The sequence below is a fragment of the Panthera uncia genome, chromosome D4 (assembly GCF_023721935.1).
Source record: "Panthera uncia isolate 11264 chromosome D4, Puncia_PCG_1.0, whole genome shotgun sequence".
In the NCBI taxonomy this organism is placed as follows: Eukaryota; Metazoa; Chordata; class Mammalia; order Carnivora; family Felidae; genus Panthera; species Panthera uncia.
Genome location: NC_064807.1, coordinates 44,986,674 through 45,008,863, shown reverse-complemented (window position 1 = coordinate 45,008,863; position 22,190 = coordinate 44,986,674). Strand labels below are relative to the sequence as shown.

At 40.9% G+C, this 22,190-nt stretch overlaps 1 protein-coding gene across 2 annotated transcripts in view; it reads left to right on the top strand.

The window, feature by feature from the left end:
• The window catches only part of CDKN2B (cyclin dependent kinase inhibitor 2B), a 45,085-nt gene that overhangs the window by 6,103 nt on the left and 16,792 nt on the right, over nucleotides 1–22,190 (top strand). The window contains exon 1 of one of the 2 annotated variants that reach the window (XM_049621334.1): nucleotides 7,794–8,100. The exons of the other annotated variant lie outside the window; for it this stretch is intronic. Coding sequence (XP_049477291.1) covers nucleotides 7,908–8,100 — 193 coding nt within the window. The 5' untranslated portion in view covers nucleotides 7,794–7,907. Of the gene's footprint in view, nucleotides 1–7,793; nucleotides 8,101–22,190 lie in introns of those variants that run through there. 2 annotated transcript variants of the gene reach the window in all.

The following is a 22,190-nucleotide window of genomic DNA, read 5'->3' as shown; positions in this document are numbered from 1 at the left end:
AATGACACGACAAATTTGTGAGAAGTAGGAACAGAAAGGATGCTTTGCAAAATCAATAGTTTAGCATTAAGGTCTTTCTCACTTCATTTTACTTCTCATTTTTCCTGTTGCTGTTTGCATTTCTCTTATGCCACCTGGAGTCACTAGAGGGATTGGTTTCTTAAAGTGAGATAAGCAAGTAGACCCAATAGATTTATTGGCATATAAGAAGGGATTCTGACCTAGAATGGGTTGGTGTAGGATTTAGAACCAAGAGAAAAAGTTGGGCTGGAGTACCTAGCTGGCTTAGTGGGTAGAGTATGCAAGTCTTTATTTGAGGGTCTTGATCTTGGTGTTATGAGTTCAAGCCCAACTCTCTGTTGGACTGTAGAGCTTAGTTTAGAAGAAAAAAAGAGAAAGAGAGAAGGTTGGGGATATCAAAGTGCAAAGGGAAGAAAATGCTAAAATACATAGTCAACAGGAGATAAGTAACTCTGTAAACAGCTGTCATGGATTTTACAGACCCATTTCTAAGTGTCTGTACTTTCTCATTTGTTTCTACTGGAATCCTTAAATTTTGTCTGGGTGGTAGCAGAAACCATCTGGTTAGGGAAGACCTTCTGTATCACCTAAATATGTACATGTCAGCCTCAGAGTTCGTGTCAGTACTCTGTCAGGAGGACAGAGAAGAGGAAAGCAACAAAAGAAAAACGAGGAGCAGCTTGGTGGTGTTTTGTGGAAGGAGGGTCAACAACTCAACAGAATTCATCAAATCAAACCAAAACAAACTTATATGGTCTACATATTTATGGGATTTGTGAAATATTCTGAGGCCTAAAATAATTCGAATCTGCTCATTCCCTACTACCCTGATTTTCTATAAAACTTTCTCAAGTTCAGCTACTACAAATGGGATAGCTCCTTTCTTGCCTCTTGAATCCCCCACTCAGAAGATTTTAATATCACTCCTTGCATAAGGAAAAAAATTACTTTTAGATATGGTAACTTTTATATATCACTTATGTTTATAATTTATAATTATATAATTATGTATAATATAGGTATAATGTATACTATATGTAGTTATCTAATTTATATATTTATAATCCCATTACTAATTTTACCACAAATTTCCTTCAAAACCAGTGCAGCTAATGAAATACTATGTAACTAGCATGGATTACATATTAGGCACAGTAATATAAATCAACATGTACATCAAAACTGAGCAACCAACTCTGATTTACTAATTTGAAGTTTGAAATAAATATAAACCAAAGATTTTACTGGGGAAAAAAAAAAAACATTAGAGATGTGTGAAGATAATGTGCTATCTCACAGCCATCTACATTACAGTGAAAGTTTACAAAGGAACTCCAAACACCTATGAATCCCCTTCCCACTCAGAGGCCCCCCTCCCCCACCCACACCCCTCCATGAGACCTTCAGTACCTGTGGGTATGAGTTGCTGAGCTTTACCACCTTTCCTAGGGCACGGAAGAACCCTTTATCCCTGTACCCCCTCCCAACGTGTCACCTAGAGTTATAAATACTAACCTTGCCTAAAATATTTTGTCATCTTCTACTACTCTCTATTGTCTGGATCGCCTTTGATAGAGTTATCACATAAGGATCTATTCAATATTGCAGGAGCCTTTTATCTGCTTAAATCTCACCATAAGCAAAAGAACTTACTATCATCCTTTCTAGGGAAAAATTGAATGATACTTCATTTTACATTCACCTTAGGTATTTATTATATCTTTACAATGATAGTGCTATCCCCAGCAGTCATTTGCGACCAACATATAAGGATGCAGTTCTCTATCTTGGCTCCATATTAGAATCACCTATATAGAGAGATGTTCTAGAATTTAGGTTTATTGACCAACATCCAGTCTCAAGAATTAGAATCCCTAGGTTTGAGGCTCCAAGTGTCTCTGGTGGTTACTTTAAAATTCTTGTTCATGATAAACTTTCAAACAGTACAGATAATAAACAAAATTAAGTGAAAATCTCCTAAAACCTCGCTACCCCTCCCCATTCTCACTACCCAGGGGTAACCATGATTTTTAAAAATTTTTAACTGACCTTCCAGAAATATAGGTACATATAATTGTAAACACCTCTCACCAATAATCACACTTGGAAAACGTAAATGGGATCATACTATTCTACAACTTGTTTTCTCTGATTAGTAATAGATCTTTGACAACTTTCCTTATCAGGACACAGAGATACACTTCATTTTTTTATGGCTGTATAGTAGTGTGGTTTAAAATGTTTTTTAATGTTTATTCACTTTTGAGAGAGAGAGAGAGACAGAGCGTGAGCATGGGAGGGGCAGAGAGAGAGGGAAACACAGAATCTGAGCTGTCAGCACACAGCCCGTTGTGGGGCTCAAACCCACAAATAGTGAGACGATGACTTGAGCCGAAGTCCCAGACTGAGCCACCCAGGCATCCTGCGAATAGTATTGTGTTTTATGGATTAAACACAGTTTTAAAAAGAAACCTATTGATAAACAAATTATCTCCTTTTTCCTTTCTTGATTTTTTTTGTGCTACTACATATGATGCTATAAAGAATCTTTTTTGCATCCTTAAGTGAATTATCTGCAGAAACTTATAGAGAGAAATTCATAGGGTTAAGAATACATCTCTCTTTCTCTCTCACACACACGCACACAAAGTGTGTGTGCATACATGTATCGTATGTAAAACCTTTCCATACTTATACATACATATATATATTATGTGTATGTATATCTTAAATATTAAGTGAGTGTGTATATATGCACACATAGAATTATGTATTTTTTCATACTTGTATGAGTTATAGGAGGGGGACTGCATATCTTTATATATGTATATAAACATGTCTGTATATATAAAAATACAAATAATATCATAAATACAAATATATGCATCCATGCATAACATACACCTCTTTACATACATGTATATTGCATATAGCATATATATATTTCCATACTTATATTTATGTATGTGTGTATCTTTGCATACGTACATGAGTTATGGGAGAGGAATTGCTAAGCCAAAGGGATACATATGCATGTTCAATTTTTATAAATACTATAAAGTTGCCTTCCATGGGGCGCCTGGGTGGCTCAGTTGGTTAAGCGTCCGACTTCAGGTCAGGTCATGATCTCACGGTCCATGAGTTCGAGCCCCGCATCGGGCTCTGTGCTGACAGCTCAGAGCCTGGAGCCTGCTTTAGATTCTGTGTCTCCCTCTCTCTCTGACCTTCCCCCGTTCATGCTGCATCTCTCTCTGTCTCAAAAATAAATAAACATTTAAAAAAAAATAAAGTTGCCTTCCAAAACAATACACCAAGTTACAATAGTGTGTGTGATTGTTTCCTGACAACTTTACCAACACTACCATTCCTTTTTTTATTTTTGCCACATCCATAGATACTGGTCATTGTTTCTGTTATCCTTCTTCACTAATGAGTAAAACTGAGTATCTTTCCATATATTTTTCTGCCCATTTGACCATTTGTATATGCTCTACTATAAACTACCCATTGTATTCTTTGCTCATATTTCTACAAGTTTATCTTTTCATATATGTATTTACTTACATATTCTAAAAGTTACTCTTTTGTCATATATGTTCAGATGATAGTTTTTAAATCTTGCTTATGGTGACTTTGGTCTTATACCTTTGGGGTTTTCAGTTTGAACATGTGCTATATTAGAGAAGTTTCTCATGGAATTCTCATCATCAAGAGTTACCAGAGGGAAGAAACTAGTATCCTGGGACATCATGGGAGGAGACGGGCAGGTGGTACAACATAAGTTAAGTAAAATGCTCTCTTCTGTCTCTGCCCGTGGGATGAACTTTCTGATCCAAAATAGAAAATCCTCTGCCTCCGTTCGAAAACTCAGAGAGATCTGAGAGATCAGTTTTTTAGGCCAAAGGAAGAGAGCAATGAAAAGAAATCACATTCAGTGATTCTGCACAAATGACCCACTGATAGCTCACTCCCTACTGACACCAGCCTTTAGTACAACAGAAAGAGCACGAGGCTTGTAGTCTAACGACCTCCTTGATGATTACAGCCCTTACACTTGCTGGCCATAGACTGTCCAAGATTTGAGCCTCTCTGGGCCTGTTTTCTCACCTGTAAAGTAGAAGTAGAAATCCCAAATTCAAAGGGCCACTGTGAGGATATAATAAGTAATACATGTGAAAGTGCGTACACATAATACTACCCAGTTCTTAAGGATGCATTTTTTAAACATCACATAGCCAAAAGCCATTTGGGATTCCAAAAGTCTTTGTAATGCCACAAATTAGTTGTTTTGCTAAAGATTCAGCTTCATAATTATATTTTGCTTAGTCTACTATTAAAATTGCATAGAATTCCCCCTGCATACCACAACGTACAAAACACAGGTGTTCGGCAGCAGGGGAAAACCAAGATGGAATTGAAGTTTAAATGTTAAAATTTATATTCATTGGACACAGAGCTTACTATATAATGACCTTAATGTTCTTACTCAAATGGCATTCCTCTGAAGTGGGCAACTTCCCTTATCCCCAGACCAAGTTTGGGTGGAGATGAAATGGCTATAGGTTAAGCTATACAGACCGCATCAATACAGACAGATTCCTGAATTTAAACTTGTCTGGAAAACTGAGGCTCAGTAAACCCCTCAGACATAATGGGATAATGTGATAGCTAATTAGGTGTCAACTTGGCTAGGCTAGAGTACCTAGATGTCTTTTCAAACACCAGTCAAGCTGTTGCTGCAAAGGCATTTTTTAGGTATGATTAACATTTAAATCCAAAGACTTTGTGGGGGGGGGGAGGAGCAGATTATCCTCCACAATGCATGTGGGCCTCACCAAGGCCGTAAGTGAAAAGACAGGCTTTGGAAGAAAAAGGAACTCTGTCTTCAGGCTGTCTTTTGACTCAAAGCTGCCTCCTCTGTTCTTCCCTGCGTCTCCAACCTCATCTACGTGTCTTGCAGATTTCAGACTTGCCAGCCCCCATAATCAAGTAAGCCAGTTCCTTAAAATAAATCATGCACAGAAACACATGCACACATGTCCTATCGGTTCCATTTCTCTGAAGAACCCTAATAATGTCAAGAGATGTGCCATACAGGTCTTCTTGACCTCACCCACTATGGTTTACTGTCACAGCTAATCCCCCCTTCCTGGAAACCCTTCACTCTACCACTTGTCCAGGGTTCTTCTAGAATACCATACTGGATATTACACTGTTCTCTAATGGTGTGCAAAGTCGCTTCCCTAAGACGGACTGAACTTCAAATTCAATATCCCTCTGCTACATGATTTTTGTATTGTTGTTATTATTACTATCATTAGCATCATTGGTGACAGCTTAGGGAGAATCTCCCAGGGAGGTGGTGTTTGAGTTTCGACTGGCTTTGAGGATTTGATGATCAAACTATATTCAATATACCCAAGGACAAATGGAAAGTATTACTCTTAATAATTACATTAATAGTAAAAGTAATGTATACGTGAAAAAAAAATACCTTCCTGGAATTGGGCAGCATTTTCCCTCCAGGATGATTTCTCTACCCACCCTCTAATGTGCCCCTCCTCTATTGGCCATAAAATGAAATCCACTCATTATAATCCATCTCACCCATGAAGTGTCTGGGGGGGGGGGTCATGGGTGTAAGTGTAAGACAGAACAGAATCTGGCTCCCATGGAGTTTACCTACCACTGTAAGAGACAAACCACAAACAAGTAAACAATCACATAGGATAATTTCTGTATGCTAAATGCTATGCAGGGAGGAAAGAAAGAAAAAAAAAAAAAAAAAAAAAAAAAAAAAAAAAAAAACAACCACCACATCAACATGGTGATCAGATGGGGCCTGAAAGAGGAAGAGTCTGTGAGCAGGGAAACTTGAGAAGAGATCTGAAGGAGAAAGAGCTAGCCTCGTGAAGACCGAGAAAGAGAATTCAGTCTAGTCGGAGAAGTAGCACGTAGCCCCAGCACGGAACACAGTGCTCAGTAAATTGAGTGAATCCTGCAGGTTCCGGGAGAGGTGCGTTTGTGAAGACCTAGACATTTAGAGTAGCTACTTAAGACTGGTACCTAAGTCTCGCTTCTTCTAACCGGCCTGGTCGGCGGCTCGGTCTCGGGATGAGGGGAGGGATGGAGAACGGGTAGACATCTGCCGCCAGACCCGGCCTCTCGGTACACTGCTTGGGCAAGGCAAGCCTCGCTTTCTCCACGTAGTGAGGGGCTTGGCACCTGATCTGTAAGGCTCTGTCAGCTCTCACGCTGTGGGTCCTCTTCGGCAGCTAAGCCACCACCCCGGGCACATAGAAGAAACCACCGCGCGGCGGGCCACCTTTAGGGTTCCGCGAAGGCTGGGCCTAGTCCCACATCCTCTGTTACACGCACGGCCGGCCAGGCCGCGCCTCCAGCCCGAGAGGCTGTAGATCGATCGCTACTGACTACAGGCCCTGGAGGTTGGGGAACCGGGTCAGCGCCACCCGCCTGAAAGCTGCGTCCTGGGCTGGACTTCCCGCCTTTGGGGAGCCAGCGAGCCGGCGTCCGAGCTCCATCCAGCCCCGGAGCGGGGACCTGCCCTGCTGCGCTCTGGAACTGGGCTCCGTGTCCTTAGGCCGCCTCCGTATCCTCGACTCACCCCTCCTTTATGCTGCCGCTTCCTTTCCTTCCCCCGCTTTTCCTGTGCTGAGGGGACCACTGAGGGGAAGGGGGAGGGAGGGTGGCCGGCAATAAAAGATCAGTGGTGTGGAAGAAACCGGAGGGCAGGGGAAGGAAGCCGGGAGCGCGGGAGAGCGGACAGCGACCGCGCTGCGGAGTCGGGCAGCGAAAGCCGAGGGTGTCAGAGCGCCGGGAGGGAGGAGAGGGAGGAGGGCTCTCCGCCGGGAATCACTGACCGCGAGGAAACCGGGAAAAGCGGGGAGCAGCCTCTGGGGGGGAGGGGAGTGCCGCGGGCGGAGGAAAGAGGAAGAAGCGTTCAGATGTTGCGCCGCTTCTCGAAGGTTAAAACCGAAAATAAAAACTGCCGGGCTTCTCCGCCCAGTCCCGCGCTCTCCGCGACGCTGGAGCACAGAGGGGAAGAGGTACCCCGACCCAGCAAGGAAGCCGGGGTTGGGGTTCGGCTCCACCTACCTGCTGGGGCGCCAGGCCCGCCGCTCCGGCGGCGCCAGCGCCACTCAGTGTCCACATGTCGCGTCGGCTGCAGGCAGCGGTTTCCTTTAATTTCGCTCGTTTCCCAAATCTAGAAGTGGAGCGTAGCGCCATTTCTTTCAAAACTGACATCCAGCCTCCTGAGTGGCTGATCGAGCGCTGAGATGACCTTGCTTTTCCTTTCTTTTTCCTCTTTTAAATAATCCGGTTTGGAGGAGTGGAAGATCTCTAGCGAGGAGCGCGAAGAATAAAAGAAGTGGGGGGGGGGCAGGGGAACTGGGGCGCGAGCGAGCAGGACTGGAAGCTGCCGCATGGCAACGCGGCGGTTCCTGCTTACGGCCGTGTCAGGTGACAAATGTTGCGAGGGGGCGGGGGCCTGGAGATGCGTTCTGGCGACAGGCCCTTGAGCTGTCACTGCGTGGGGCGCCCGCGCGGATCGGGCGGGAAAGAAGTCGTGGGGGAAGGGAGGAGAACCTTGGGTGCTAGCGGCCCGCGCGCGCGCAGCACTCCGAGCTTCTCCGCCGGCCTTTCCCGCGCGCGCCGGGCGCAGAACGGTTCTGAGACCTGGGGAGGTCGGGGGCGCGCGAGCGCGCGCAGGGAACGCGGGGGCGCGCCTGCGGGGCGGGGATGGGCGGGGGGCGGTGCGTGGGTCTCAGTCTGAGATCGGGGGGCGGGCGCGGCGCTACCTACCTCTGGTGCCAAAGGGCGGCGCAGCGGCCTCGGAGCACAGCGGTGGTGGCGGCTGCTGAAGTATGGTGCGCGCGTTTTTGATCACAGTGCGGATTCGGCGCGCTGGTGGCCCTCCACGAGTGAGGGCTTTTGTTGTGCGGATCGCGCGGCCAGCGGGTGAGTGGGCAGCTCCGGGTGTGCGGGCCGCTGCGGCCCTGGTGCTAAAGCTAGTGAGGAGCCGTCGCAGAGCGCAGCAGCCGCATCCTAGAAGAGCAGGTAAGAAAGGCCTCGAAAAGTCCCGGGCGCAGTCGGCCTTTGGAAGACTTTGTTTGGTATGATTTAATACAGATAAACCATCTTCTAGACCAGGATAGGAGGAGGAGGTTTCTAGGGGTGGAACCTCTTTCCCGGTTCGGGTTACAGTTGCTTAGAGGTGTGGTGCTCCCAATGTATTGAGCCCGGAGCTCCTTTCACACACCTCCTCAATCCGGTGAAACTCTGGGGGGAACCGGGAGATCCCAAACCCACCTTAGAAGTCAGTCACTCCTGAATTTCCTGGGTGAGAGCCAGTAAACACTCGGGCGCGCACACACATGCAAACACACACACACGCACACACACACTCTGTGAAGGTGTATTTCTAGGGCACTTTATTTCGCCCTGGAGGAAAGTATTACCAAAGGTCTTAGTTTTAAGGGGGCCACCTGTTGTCTCCTCTGCCAGGTCAACTCTCTCTCCTTACAGTAGTGGGGGATGTTAGAGGTTGGGGGCTGGCACGTGGTTTGACTTCCCGAAATAGTAACACTGATCGAAGAAGCAAACATTTGCTTTTGCAGTCTATAGAGAGAGTTGGGCTTTCGTAGTGAGGCGCAGACTTCTTATTTGAAATCTTGACAGATTCAAACTGCTCCGAATGATGCTTAGCATCAAATGCTTAGCAAAAAATAGACCTACACTGGTGAGTCTGAGAAATCACTATTAATCATACTTTAATCCTCTCAGGCCACAATGAGCACTTGTTTAAAAATGAGGCCTACTTCTTGAAAAACAAAATCCTGGGTAGTTTTGTCTTCACAGCAGACAAATCTTTACACGGTGTAATTTCCTATGACCCGAATAATTGAAAAATACACATTGCTACAATATGCAGAATCCTAATTAGAACTTGGATAATAAATCTAAAAGCAATTTAATGAGACTTAATTTTTGTGACCTTACACAAGTAAGGCATCCATTTCCACCAATAGACGTTTTAAAAAAACAAATGCGGGGGGAGGGGGAATTTTTTTCTCCCCAACGTTAATAGGCCTTTAACACGTAAATGTAAAACTGTTAAACTATAGGTGTTTAGTTAGGTACCTCCATTTCTAATGCCAAAAATTTACAAGCAGGGGCGCATGGCTGGCTCAGTCGGTAGAGCAAGCACGTCTTGATCTCCGAATTGTAAGTCCGAGCCCCACTTTGGGTGTAGAGATTACTTAAAAATAAAATCTTAAAAAAACTTACAATGTATAGGGTAAATACACATTTTCTTTTTCATATAATTATGAAAGTTCAGTATTTTTAAAAAATTAGTAAGAGCTTGTAAAAGATTTCATGGCATGTTGCTGGACTTAACTTTCCTTCATTTTAAACAACATTAACAAGACCCTGTTTGTTTTATGGTGCTTTATTCTGGCCAGCAAATGTTTACCCATCATATATTTTTGAATATCAGAGTGGTTACTATTACTCTCTACTTAAAGCTATTTTATTTAAAGTATTAGGTTGCTTCTGGAAATCTATAGTAACAAAGTAGAAAGTTTTAATCTGTGTAAATATTATAATTATGTGTTTTCTATTTTAGGAATACACAATGTAATAGTGCAATTAACTTTAAGTTAAAGACATATTTTATATATTTTATGAAATGTTAAAAATACAAAAATGGTAGTTCTTTGAAAGTAGCCATTTACTCCTTGTTATTTAGGTATAAATCAATTTTCAGGAATAATATGTAAAGTTATTTAAAAATGTATTGACTATTTGAAAAGCCCAATTTTTAGTAAATATCTGAAGGCAGAACACATGACTTAGGTAGAATAGACTATTTCTTAAATATACGTGCAATTCTCCAACTTCATTTTTTAAGTTATACACATATATAAACTTACGGAAGTATTAATTATAAATGACATATAATTATATAGTTCACATAAATATATATTATGCCTATGGTTATATTGATTTAAGAACGTATATAGAATGGATGGTAATTATGTTGGGACCCATACAATTTCTTACGAGCCACAATGCTTAAAAAAATTCTTGTATGAATTACTTAATATTATTAATATAAGTATAGAAGGTGTTATTTTTTGTTTTTAAAGTTTCTGCAACTATGTTCATTATGACTTTTTATTTTTATATGACTGGAAAATGTATATAATAAAATTCCACATTACTAGTTTCTTATTCACACATGCCTGATGAATTACATTAATTGATTTGTTGTTATTTCTACCTTGGTGTGTTTACAAAATAGTCATATTTCTATAACAGTAAGTGTTTATTTGTTTACTGCTACTTGGGAACCCTTAGGATTTTTTATCCCCTTTGACAGAATAGCATTCTCTCAAGGTAAGCTCTATACAGTTAGCATAAACCATAATTCGCAATGCGTACATGATCCCCAGGTTGTATTATGTAAAGAAACAATAACACTTAACCAAACTCAATATTTATTTACTTCTTTGGGGTCTCTTGAATTTTAAAAAGTCCATTGTCATCCTCAGGTAGCAAGGACATAACCTTGTCTACATCCATAATATTTTATATGTCTGTTAATACATGTTAATTCATCGCTAGTAACTACCATGGTAGGGTTAATCTAAACCATTTTCCCAACATGTGAGTGACCCCTGTTAGTAAAATGATCCAAATCATCTCAAAAATACTTTCTTAGCTGAACATTTGATCCAGTATTTTTATTCTTCACAATTTTTCTTCCTTTTTGAGAAGCATAACAATCTCACTCATCCCCTCCACACTAAAACACCTTGGGCCAGAGAATCCTTCTGTCTGCTGCAAAATCTAACCTGATTAAAAAAAAAGTTGTGGTGCTTTATTTCTACAGTTTAAATTATGTAAACAATGGATATTCTTTCACTTTATAAATATAAAATTATAGTTATTTGCTAACTTTTTAAAAAAGCTACAATTCTCTAAATTCTCATTGTCACATAATGATAGCTATTAATGCACTTCTTAAACCCCTCACTGGCAAGGATATTTTTACTGTAGGTATGAAGAACTTTTAAAATATCCATACATTTTTGGGGGCACCTGGTTGGCTCAGTCCACAGAGCATGTGACTTGCAAGTTCAAGCCCCATGTTGGGCATAGAGCTGACTTGAAAAAAATTTTTTTAATCAGAAAAAACATCCATACATTTGTATTCTCTGTGTGGGCATCATCCAGTGAAAGAAAGATTCTGACAAAGGTTAATACAGACAAATAGTAGCAAGAAATTGAAAATTGCCTCACATTCTAGCAACAAGATGTTAAATTGTGGTACAAAACTATGCTCTGGAATAATGGTCTGGAATATTCTGCACTCTGGAATACTAGACAATCATCGTGTCTTTGAAGAATATTTAGTAGAGTGTGAAATGATTACATTATAAAGTTAGGTGATTTTTCAAGATTCAAAACAGTAAACAATTCTTATTCTCACTTTTCCTCCTTTCCTCTCTCTGGACACACACATACACTCTGTTTTTGTACAAAAATTTTTATAGTGTTTTCCTCAGGATGAGGGGATTGGGATTGGTGATCTTTAATTTCTTCGTTATACTTTTGAGTTTTACAAGAAGTTATGACCATCACCAGTAAATATATATAAATATATATATATATAGTCATTTTCAAACCCTGAAATGATCGTGCATTAAGGATGAACTGAGAGCTTGCTTAGCCTTAGGTTGTTGAGGGGGGGGGGGTTGGGGCTGGGCAGTGAGGAAACTGAGTTGTGCAAGGGTCATAAATAACAAGGTTCTGGTAAGGTCTGGAGAAAGCACGAGACAGTTGTGACTTCAGACCAATGCTCGTTGTGCCTATTCACAACCTAGTTCGTTTTTACATAGACTATAAACGCATAGCTATGTCTATTTCCAAAGAGCTTGGGTGTTAGGCCTCTGGTCACATAACTTGCCCCCTTCTAGGAATCCCTCTCGCTAGTCCTCTCAGGACGATTTCAAACTGGGGCTCACCGCCTCCCACAGCCTGGCTGGGGTTGCAAAGGGCCTCCCCAGGACCACAGAGAGAGTCTACCGTAGGAAGCGAGACTCAAAGCTGCACCGACCTAGCCTCCCCCACCTCCTAGCTGCGACCACCCTCCTCGACCCCATCTCCCCACCCTCTCAATTTCTAGAGACGCTGCGGATCCCAGAGATTTAACTGGCAGCTGGGGTAGGACCCCGTAGCAAGAGTTTAGAGGCATAGCCCACTGATCACCCCACTCCGCGAATGCACCCCTTCTGTTGTTAACCGCCCCGGGCCTCGCCCCACACCCCAACTGTTTCCTCGGGTAAGATGTGATCTGCGTTAACAGTGACTGACGCCTAGAGCGGGATTGGGGCCCAACTAGGTGGAGGACGAAGTGGGGGCCTCTCGGATTCAGGAGGGGTGCAAGGAATGATGAGGACGTCTCTTGGTCATCTCCCCAGCTTGGAACTGGCCAGGCCTTTTTTCTGGAGGGGTGGAGCGGAATGGGTCAGGTTCATGCGAGGAAAGTGTCCAAAACTCGGCAGCCAATCCCTTCCGCGCCAGTTGGCCGCCAGCGAGTGTTGAAAGGCCTCCTTCTCTTTGTTCCTCTTTCTGGGGTGCAAGACGGAATGGAGGATGGAATAAGAAGTTTTTCCAGTGATGAAGAATTTGCCTCAAATTGTTCTCTCAATTGTTTTCTTCCCATACTGCAGCTTTCCTTGTGTTTGAACACTTGCCCTACGTTAAAACATTCATTTATTAGAATGAAAAAAAAAATCACTAAGCGTTAAAATAAGATCAATTTCTATGACAGTAAGCCAACCAATGGAAATAACCTTGGGAATAAATGAAGGCTTTGTTCAGTAGGGGAAGGAAGGTCTCTTTGTAAGGCTCTCCCCCATCCTAGAAAATGCCCAACTTGGGACCTGCACTGGTTTACCATATCCTGAGCCATGCTATGTCGGTGTGTATTCAGCAAAACCACGTATATTGACAACTGTTGAACTTGCTAAGTGTCAGCATTTATATTTTAAAGAAGGGAAAATTGAAGACAATCTCTGCTGTCAGTGCAGTTATTTATTTCAGGAGCCCTAGAATAATGGCTGCAACTGGGCAGACCTACATAATCATAAAGAAGTAATAGAAGGGAAACAACGAAACCGTCAACTACAAGACTTCAAGTTCCAGTGCCTCAGAGGTCCTTTGAAAAATAATAAGTTGATTTTTATTTTTTATATTGTAAGTAACATAATGGCTTTGTTCATGATAATATAAAAATTCTATCACAAATGACTTTTTAATTCTTCTTCAACAAGATCTCACTTTTTCCCTTCACCTCAAAAAAAAAAAAAAAACACAAAAAACTCAATTTATTTAAATGGTTTCAAAGCCAGTAGGAAGAAAGGTTTTGTAGAGGTTCAGAACTATATGAGCAAAGATATGTAATCTCTTAAACAAACTGAAACTAATAAAATTGTGCAATCAGAGTGGTATAAACAAATATGCCTTTACTTTCTTAATTTAAGCATGAGAGTAATGAGAAGTCGAAGAACTGAGGCAAAGGTTATCAGCAACATCATTACCTGGAATGCTGTTTAAAAATACACATTTCTGGCCTTCCTCACAGAAAATCTAATTCAGCATACTTGCTGCAGGTGCCAAGAATCTGCATTTTATTTTATTTTATTCCAAGAATCTGCATTTTAAATAAGCACTTGGAGGGGATTCTGTTACAGGTGGATTTCTGCAACATCATTTGGCACATATGGCCAATGTTGCTTTTTAACTAATCTTATGTTTGCTTTTTTATTTTTAAATCAAGGCCCAGGCTTTTAGGTAAGATTTAGATTTTAGAATCAGTCATGCTTTGGGCCCCAGGAGAGTCTGAATAATCAGTGGAGAAGCTATTTTACTAAGCAAAGGAAAACTCTTTATTATTATGTGATCCTTCATCTAAATTGAAAAAGATGATCTCTTAGATCCCAGATTTTTACTATCAGAACATATTTTAGGGGGGAAGGATATAACATGATATACTTGTGTGTTAAAGCTCGTAGCACCAAACAGAAATTTTCCACAGAAAACATTTGTGATATCTTTTTGAAACACTATACAAACTTAACTCCTGCTTACATAGGATGAATGGTTCTAGACAGATAGATAGATAGATAGATAGATAGACAGACAGATCGATAAGAGGTTTCTTTCATTTCATTTTATTATCCAAACCAGAAACGAGCCTGGTAAACATGACCATCTAAAATTACGTAAGAGAGGAAAAACAAAACAAAGAAGTGTTCTACAGGTTTAAATTATATTTATTAATAAAGGCAAAATTGCAATAAAATGTAGCCATAAGAGAATAAAGCATTTATGGACAAAACGATGGGACTTTGTATCTCTCTAAAGGCACACTGACACACAGTATATATACATATATATATATACACATATATATATATAATATAAGCTAAAAAAATAATTAGCCATTATAAGAAAAACTAAAATATTATGCCTTCCAAATTACAATTTTTCTGCCTTTAAAGTACAATTTGTCTAATGTTATACCTACTTTGCAGATGTATTAAGGAAGCTTATGTTTTGCTTTCTTTTCTTTTCTTTTTTTATGAGTGCCACCATTTTCTTGCTCTGAATCTCCGAGGCTGCCAGATCATCTGACTCAGCAACTGTACAGTTTTTTCACCCAATTTAAAGAAACAGCAGCCATCCAAAGAACAATGAGTCCTCCCAGTTGCAAATCTTTCTCACCTGTAGAATAAGTACCAAATTTTAACTTTGAAACAATTGTTAAATGTCCATACAACATGGGGCACTTGGAACTCATTCAGTTTACATGCTGAATAATTGAAGTTGAATATATTTTGTGTAATATATGATTTTTAAAAGAAGCTTATTGAAACTTTGTTCCAAGAGCACAGGGTCAAGTTTGCTTTCTCTTTTCCTTCAAAATAATTACAAGGACCTTAACAGTAATAGTGCACATCAACTCACAGCATCTCATTTAATTGTCACATTGTCTGTTTTAGAGATTTTATTTTCTCATTTTATAGACTGGAGACTGAGGTTCAGATAAGATGTTGCATGGTTTGCCAAAATTCACCAGTAATTCATATATAATTGAACTAGGTGTGCTTCTTGCCTCAAGTGCCCTGACGAACCACTTTATAATTTCCATATATATATATATATATATATATATATATATATATATCCATATATCACCTATCTTTATATCTATATCTATTTCTATTTCTATGTCTATATCTATATCTGTATTGTTTCAGTTCTATCTCTTCTAGTTCATTGTTGCTTCATAAGTTACTTAACTCCCTTGGATCTCTGTTTTACTCAGCATCAGCCACATGTGTTCCAGTTAATATACATTGATCAGGTGAATGGAAAAGTTCTGAAAAACAAGTCAGTATAATAATAACTGAAGTGTCCTTATGGGCTCAAAAAGCCATTGCAGCTCATAATAAAACAGGGAGATTAATTTCTTTCAGAATTTGTTTCTTGCCCAGAGTAAAATTAATCCAAACCCCCCTTGTAAATTAAGTGTAAATTACTTATTCCCACTTTGATTCAAGAGCCATAAGTGGGAAACCTATGCACAAGCATAAGAATCACTTAAAGCACAAAGTAGAAAAGTAACTTTCTTGGAATACATTACTTGTGATTAGATTGTTTCCTTTACTTACTAGCTATGTAGTATTAGGACTAAGCATTTGAAACATTTTCTAGTCTGTAAGCATGAGACAGTAGCCTATTATATTCATCTAATAAAAACTCCATAAAATAGTCTATGTAAAGATATACTGTAAATTTTAATTTGGCATACATTTTTCAGTTGTTGTTAAAGTGCCAAATTAAACTATGCCCTTAAAAGCACATTAGTTTACTTTTGCAGTTAAATGCCTACTTAATTTGACCTTAATTATTCGGACTAGCTGAAAATTCCTGAACTCCATGTTAAAATATATACATATCATAATAAAAATGTATTTATCAATTCAAATCCCTGCCACCTTCCAAGTGTGATGTCAAATCAGTGTAAATTTGCCTACTTTTTTAACCCACGTTTATACAGAAGCCCTGTATGATGTCCTTTACAGAATGACTCTGAACTCTAGTATTCATAATCATTATGTCAATATTAAATATTCATTAACCTCTATTTTCTAAGATGAAAAATCAAATGACTTTTAGAAAGCTGAAAAAAAGTTACTGACTTGCCTTCAATTGATCAAAAAACTCAGTAACCCAGAATAATAATTTCTGGAGGGAACACTGAAATAGTGGACTCTTAATTCCTCCAGAATGGTTGCCATGGTCTGAATATCTGAATCAATAGTTTTGGCACAGAATTTTGTAAAAAAAATTTTAGTGTAAAAAGTTGTGTGTGGGGGCGCCTGGGTGGCTCAGTCTGTTGGGTGTCTGACTTCAGCTCAGGTCATGATCTCACAGTCCATGAGTTCGAGCCCCGCATCGGGCTCTGTGCTGACAGCTCAGAGCCTGGAGCCTGCTTCAGATTCTGTGTCTCCCTCTCTCTCTGCCCCTCCCCTGCTCATACTCTGTCTCTCTCTGTCTCAAAAATAAATAAAAACATTTTTAAAAAAAATAAAAAAATAAATAAAAAGTTGTGTGTGTATGAGAGAGAGAGAATGCAACGAAAGAGGACTAGAAACATTAAAGTCATCCTAAAAATCTTCAGAATCTCTGCCTTGGAAGGTGGCTTGCGATTTATTAGGATATTTATGTTTATTAGGATATCAAAAAAATAAAATGTATTATTTACATTTATTTACAAAAATATGAAATATATTATGTAAACTTCCTTAAGGCAAAATTGACTTAGGTGTATAAAATTGTTGCAGAGTAAGCATAAAATGTATTGTTATCATTGCCTTTTTAAAAATGATGTATGGCAGTTATCATCTTAACCATAAGAAAAAATATATAAAGGTATACCTTCAACCCAGAGACTCAAAAGAAAATATGAATGGAGATGTTATATCTGTGAATAAAAGGTGCTAAACATGAATAAGAAGCATTTCCTCATTTATTCAGAGTTGATACATATCATTATGAAGTTGATTCCTTCCAGAGAAGTTTAATCACATATTAGGTGAAGAATGTGACTTGAGGAAAAGCAGTCCAAAACAAGAACTATTTTTAAAGGTCTTTTATAATATCAGATGATAATTTGGTTTCAGAAGTCCAGGAAAAGCCAAAAAAAAAAAAAAATTGAACATAACAGTAAGACCACAGAGCCCCAAGAAGGCAGGCTACTCTTAAAGGGTAATTGTTGGGAGGAGGGCAATCATTTCTCCATTTGAAGAGGAAAGCTTCAACTTAGATGATGACCCTGAAATTAGAGTATCCTATGTCACTGTTAACCCAATCAACCATGAACATTCAACCCCTACCCCCAAGAGTAAAAACTTAATTATTTCTCTGTGAGTTTCAATAGTTTCTTTGCATTCTAATAGCACATACATGCATCAGCAGCATAAGCAAAAATGGAATATTTCCCTTTTTTTTTTTTTTTGCCATCAACAACAGACATTTATTTTCTCACAGTTCTGGAGGCTGGAAGTTCAAGATCAAGATGCCAGCCAGCAGCATTGGTTTCCTGTGAGGACTCTCTCCTAGTCTTGCAGACAGGCACCTTCTTGCTGCCTCTTCACATGGTCTTTTCCTCTGACCCTGGCATCTCTCTTATAAGGACATGGGTGATACAGGATCAAGGAGCCACTCTAATTGCCTTAGATTAACTAAATTACTGTTTTGAAAGCCCTATCTCCCAAGTAATTTACATGGATTAGGGTCTACCCATATGACCTCATTTTACCTTAATTTCTCCATAGAGGCCCTATCTCCAAATTCATTAGATTCTATAATAACTTCCTTTAATTTTAGATAGCATGTCTCATCAAAATATACTGATAACTGCCATCTTCAGGGATTCCAGTTGCTTTATAGTTATACATAAATAATCTGGATTTCAGGTGCCCACACCTCCACTACCCCTGCCTTTGGGTGAATAAGAAAAACTTGATTCAAAACCAGTTCTACCACCCATTAAGATCCAAAGGTTGTGCTGTGATCCTGGGATTGTCCATGGCTAATGTGCTTGTGGGCTCCTCCCCACTGATGATCACACTCATGGGTGCTGCCTCTATTTCACCCCCCTTAACCAGACCGTTAATTCAGCTCCTTCGGGGATCTTCACAAAACCCCATAATGAGCTTCCTCACTTTATTTAAGAGTTGGGGCCGGTGGGGCGCCTGCGTGGCTCAGTCAGTTAAGTGTCTGACTTGGCTCAGGTCATGATCTCGAGGTTCTGGAGTTTGAACCCCCCATTGGGCTCTGTGCTGACAGTGCAGAGCCTGCTTGGGATTCTCTCTCTCTCTCTTTGTGTCTCTCTGCCCTTCCCCTGTTTGTGCACTCATGCGTGCTCTGTCTCTCTCAAAAGAAATAAACTTAAAAAAAAAAAAAAAAGAGTTGGGGCTGGAGCCAGAGCCATGGAGAGGCATTCTTCTCACACCCCTCTTCTCAGCACCACCACCACTTTCCCTGACTTTCTTTTCTTTCCTCTTCCCTCTTATGATTATGACAAATGCCTCTCCTTATCACATGCAGAGCAGTTTACTAATAACTTCTCTAGCTTGATGATACCCTTGGGTCTCACCCTCTGCCCCAAATGGTTTATTAAAGTATTTCTTCACCCAAATATATTCAGAGCTCTCTCTAAGAGGAATGCTGGTGAATATGATTTTCTCTCCCTCATTATGTATACAGAAATCAGCTCCTATTTCTGATCCAGCCCCCGTCTTCATCCTATATATCCATAACCTTGTGTTGGAGCATCCCCCTGAATGCCTTCCTGTAATGGGGTAGGACACCAGGAAGGCTGCTTGCCTGGTGCAGCTCCAGCTGGACAGGGATCAGCAACATGGTTGTGCAAAGTGATGCCACGCGCACTACAAGTCTTTATTTCAGTGAGATGCAACACTCCTCCCGTGCAAAAGCTCAGCAGTTTCCCCATGTGCAATTCTCGTTACCCGCCCCGCAAATTTGTGGCTGTAGGCAGACTCTTCAAACCTGACTCTTCCAGACTTCTGAGTTTTCTCAGCTCACAGTGTTCCTGCAGCAAGGAATTCTCTCTTGCCACAGAGAAAAAAATTCTCTGAATATTTGTGTCTCATGCAGTTCAGCAGATCACAAATGATAAACAGGCACACTCTCTTTGTTTAAAATTTTTTTTAACATTTATTCATTTTTGAAAGGCAGAGAGAGAGTATGAACGGGGGAGGGGCAGAGAGAGAGGGAGACACAGAAACAGAAGTGGGCTCCAGGCTCTGAGCCATCAGCACAGAGCCTGACACGGGGCTCGAACTCACGGACCGAGAGATCATGACCTGAGCCGAAGTCGGCCGCTCAACCGACTGAGCCACCCAGGCGCCTCATCTTTGAATTTGGTTTCAGAAGTGTGTCCATCAATCCAAGTGATCCTGGCTGCCAGAGACCTCAGAATTCATCAGCCTAGGACCCAATTCCTCCTGTTAAGGCTCTTGATGTTTTCCTTCTTTCATGTCCCTTCTGTCATGTTCCTTAGTCCCCAGTCCTCTTCAATTACACACTCCCATTAGGACTCAAATACCAGATGGTATCCCATTATTTGACAATAACTCCCCAAATGAGAGTAAAGATACTGCCAGTGTGAGGGCACTCAAACTGTCCAATATTTTCAACTCCTGTAAGCTTTCTGCAGTGCAGGAACACCTCTTATGGAATGGACATGTGCACACAGTGAGTCCTGCAAGGATGTCACCATCCTTGTCAGAAGCCACCAAGTCCTAAGTTTCTGTTACTTTAGTCTTTGAAATAAGAGATCGTAACATCAGTTTTTCCCACTCTAAGCCACTGAGTCAGCCATTTTTGGTGTTCTCAGAACTTCTTGCCAAGAAAATACATCTACTCCCTGGCCAAGCATCCCCCTGGGTCTATTTGCAAAAGGTGTTCTATTGGGTACAATATTTGAGTACCACTGCATTTCCATTATACCTGCCTCATTATCTTACAGGAATCTGTCTGTCCTTTGTTTGGAAATGTGCTGATTGTGGAGCCTGGTAAACCTCAGGCTGAAAACAGGAGTTTATGAGCTGTCCCCCAGTTCCTGTCTGCCCTCTCCTGTGGCCACAACCCCAAAAGATCAGTCACTGAAACATGTTTTGGTGTTAACTCTGAAATTCTGCTTTTTAAGAGCATACCATAATGAAACCTTGGAAATAGCATGCAGAGTTTCACCTCGTCATACCCCTGAAGATCACATACTCTCATTCAACTTAAAGGGACACTAATCATATTCAGCATTCAAGCAGAGAGGCTTGTAGTTGGAGATGACACTATCATTTGTACAGGATGTAAAAATGAAGGACCATGAATTTTATATCATTAACTGAAGAGCAGTAGTGTTAAACCTCTATAGTTATCTTCAGTGAATACATTTCAGAGACATCTTCACAAATGGGCCTTGTGTGCGACTGCACCAGCCTATAGATCCTAGAACAAAGGCAAGGCTCTACGCTGTTCTCTTCAAGGTGCACGGGCTAGCTCATCATTAAGTTAAAAGCTTAACTTAGATCTGAATTGCTTCCTCTGAGTAGAAATAAGACATGTGGGGATTCCAGGCTCCTGGGAGGATAGTGTGCCTGGAAGAGGGGTGTCTAGAGCCTCATGCCATGTTTCTGAACCACTGAGACAGAGGACAGGGAGGAAGCCCTGCAGCCCTGGGATGTAGGTAAGGTCTCCATACAACCTCCAGAACTCTGCACTCTAGCCTATCAGCACCCCCACCAGGACCTGGCGCCATCTTATTCCTGATTTCATCCCCATGTCCTCCATATGTTCTACATTTACCAGTCCCATATGTTATCCCTACACACCAAACTTGGCCCAATGTGTTGGCCCACAGAGGTAAATCACTCAACAACTCACTCTGCAATGCTACCCAGCTGACTGGTCTGCAACCCCAGGTCAGCATGGAAAGTAGCACTTCTAAGGATTTACACAGAAGATCATAAAGAACCATTTGAGTGACTTATTAGAAAAAAAAAAAAAAAAAAAAAAGGTAGGGTAAAGGATATGGATGGGGAAGGAATAGGCATGAACTGGAAGGAAAATTCAGCCCTGTGGTCACAAGCAACATGATGCCAGGGTCAAAGGCATCAATCAGAGAGAGTCATGATGATCCATCTTTGCTTCCATATGAGTGGGTGAGAAGACAGGGTAGGGCATTAGGGATAGAAGGACTGGGCAAGGAGTAAGTGATGCCCAAGGTTTAATAGTTTGCGAGTTCTGCTAATTATGCCAACATGCAAACTTATCACCTGAAAAATAATAAAGCTACTTTTGAAGCGTAGAGTCACAGAATCTCCCTGGTATGCAATTTAGGGTTCCTGGGGGGGAAAGGTTAGGAGTCACTAGTGGAAATAAAGCAAGGCATTAGCCAATGATGTAGCAATATATGCACACACATTCAGCTGAAAAGGCCCTGTCTCCAGAGGTGGGGAAAGAGTGACAATACCAGTAGGAATTTTAGATACCAATGTGCCCGGGTTGGGGAAGAACCTGGGGCAAACAGGCCTTTTAAGATAGGTTTTACTTGGGAAACTTGTCTGACTTTGTGATAAGCTTCTGTAGGTATAAGGGGCTCAACTCAGGATAGTGGGGGCTTCCACTAAATTCCTATATGCCTCACAGCTCAATTGGCTCTTCGTTTCATGCTTCATTTTCTTAGTTTGGTATATATGCTTTTCTTTTCACTACTTTCTTGAGGTCGATTTTGCATACAATAGACTATGTATATTTAAAGTATACAATTTGATGTGTTCACAGAAGTTTGCAATATACATACATACACACACATGCACACAAAGTCAAGATACCAAGCGTTCCTATCATTTCCAAAGTTTCCATTTTCCACCCGAAGTTCGTGTTTAGCAATGAAGAGGGCAACATGTGTTTGAAAGGAGAAAATCTGTCCCATCAGGAAGAAAAAGAAGAAGGTTGGGAATAGAGGTTTAGAGGAGGTAAAC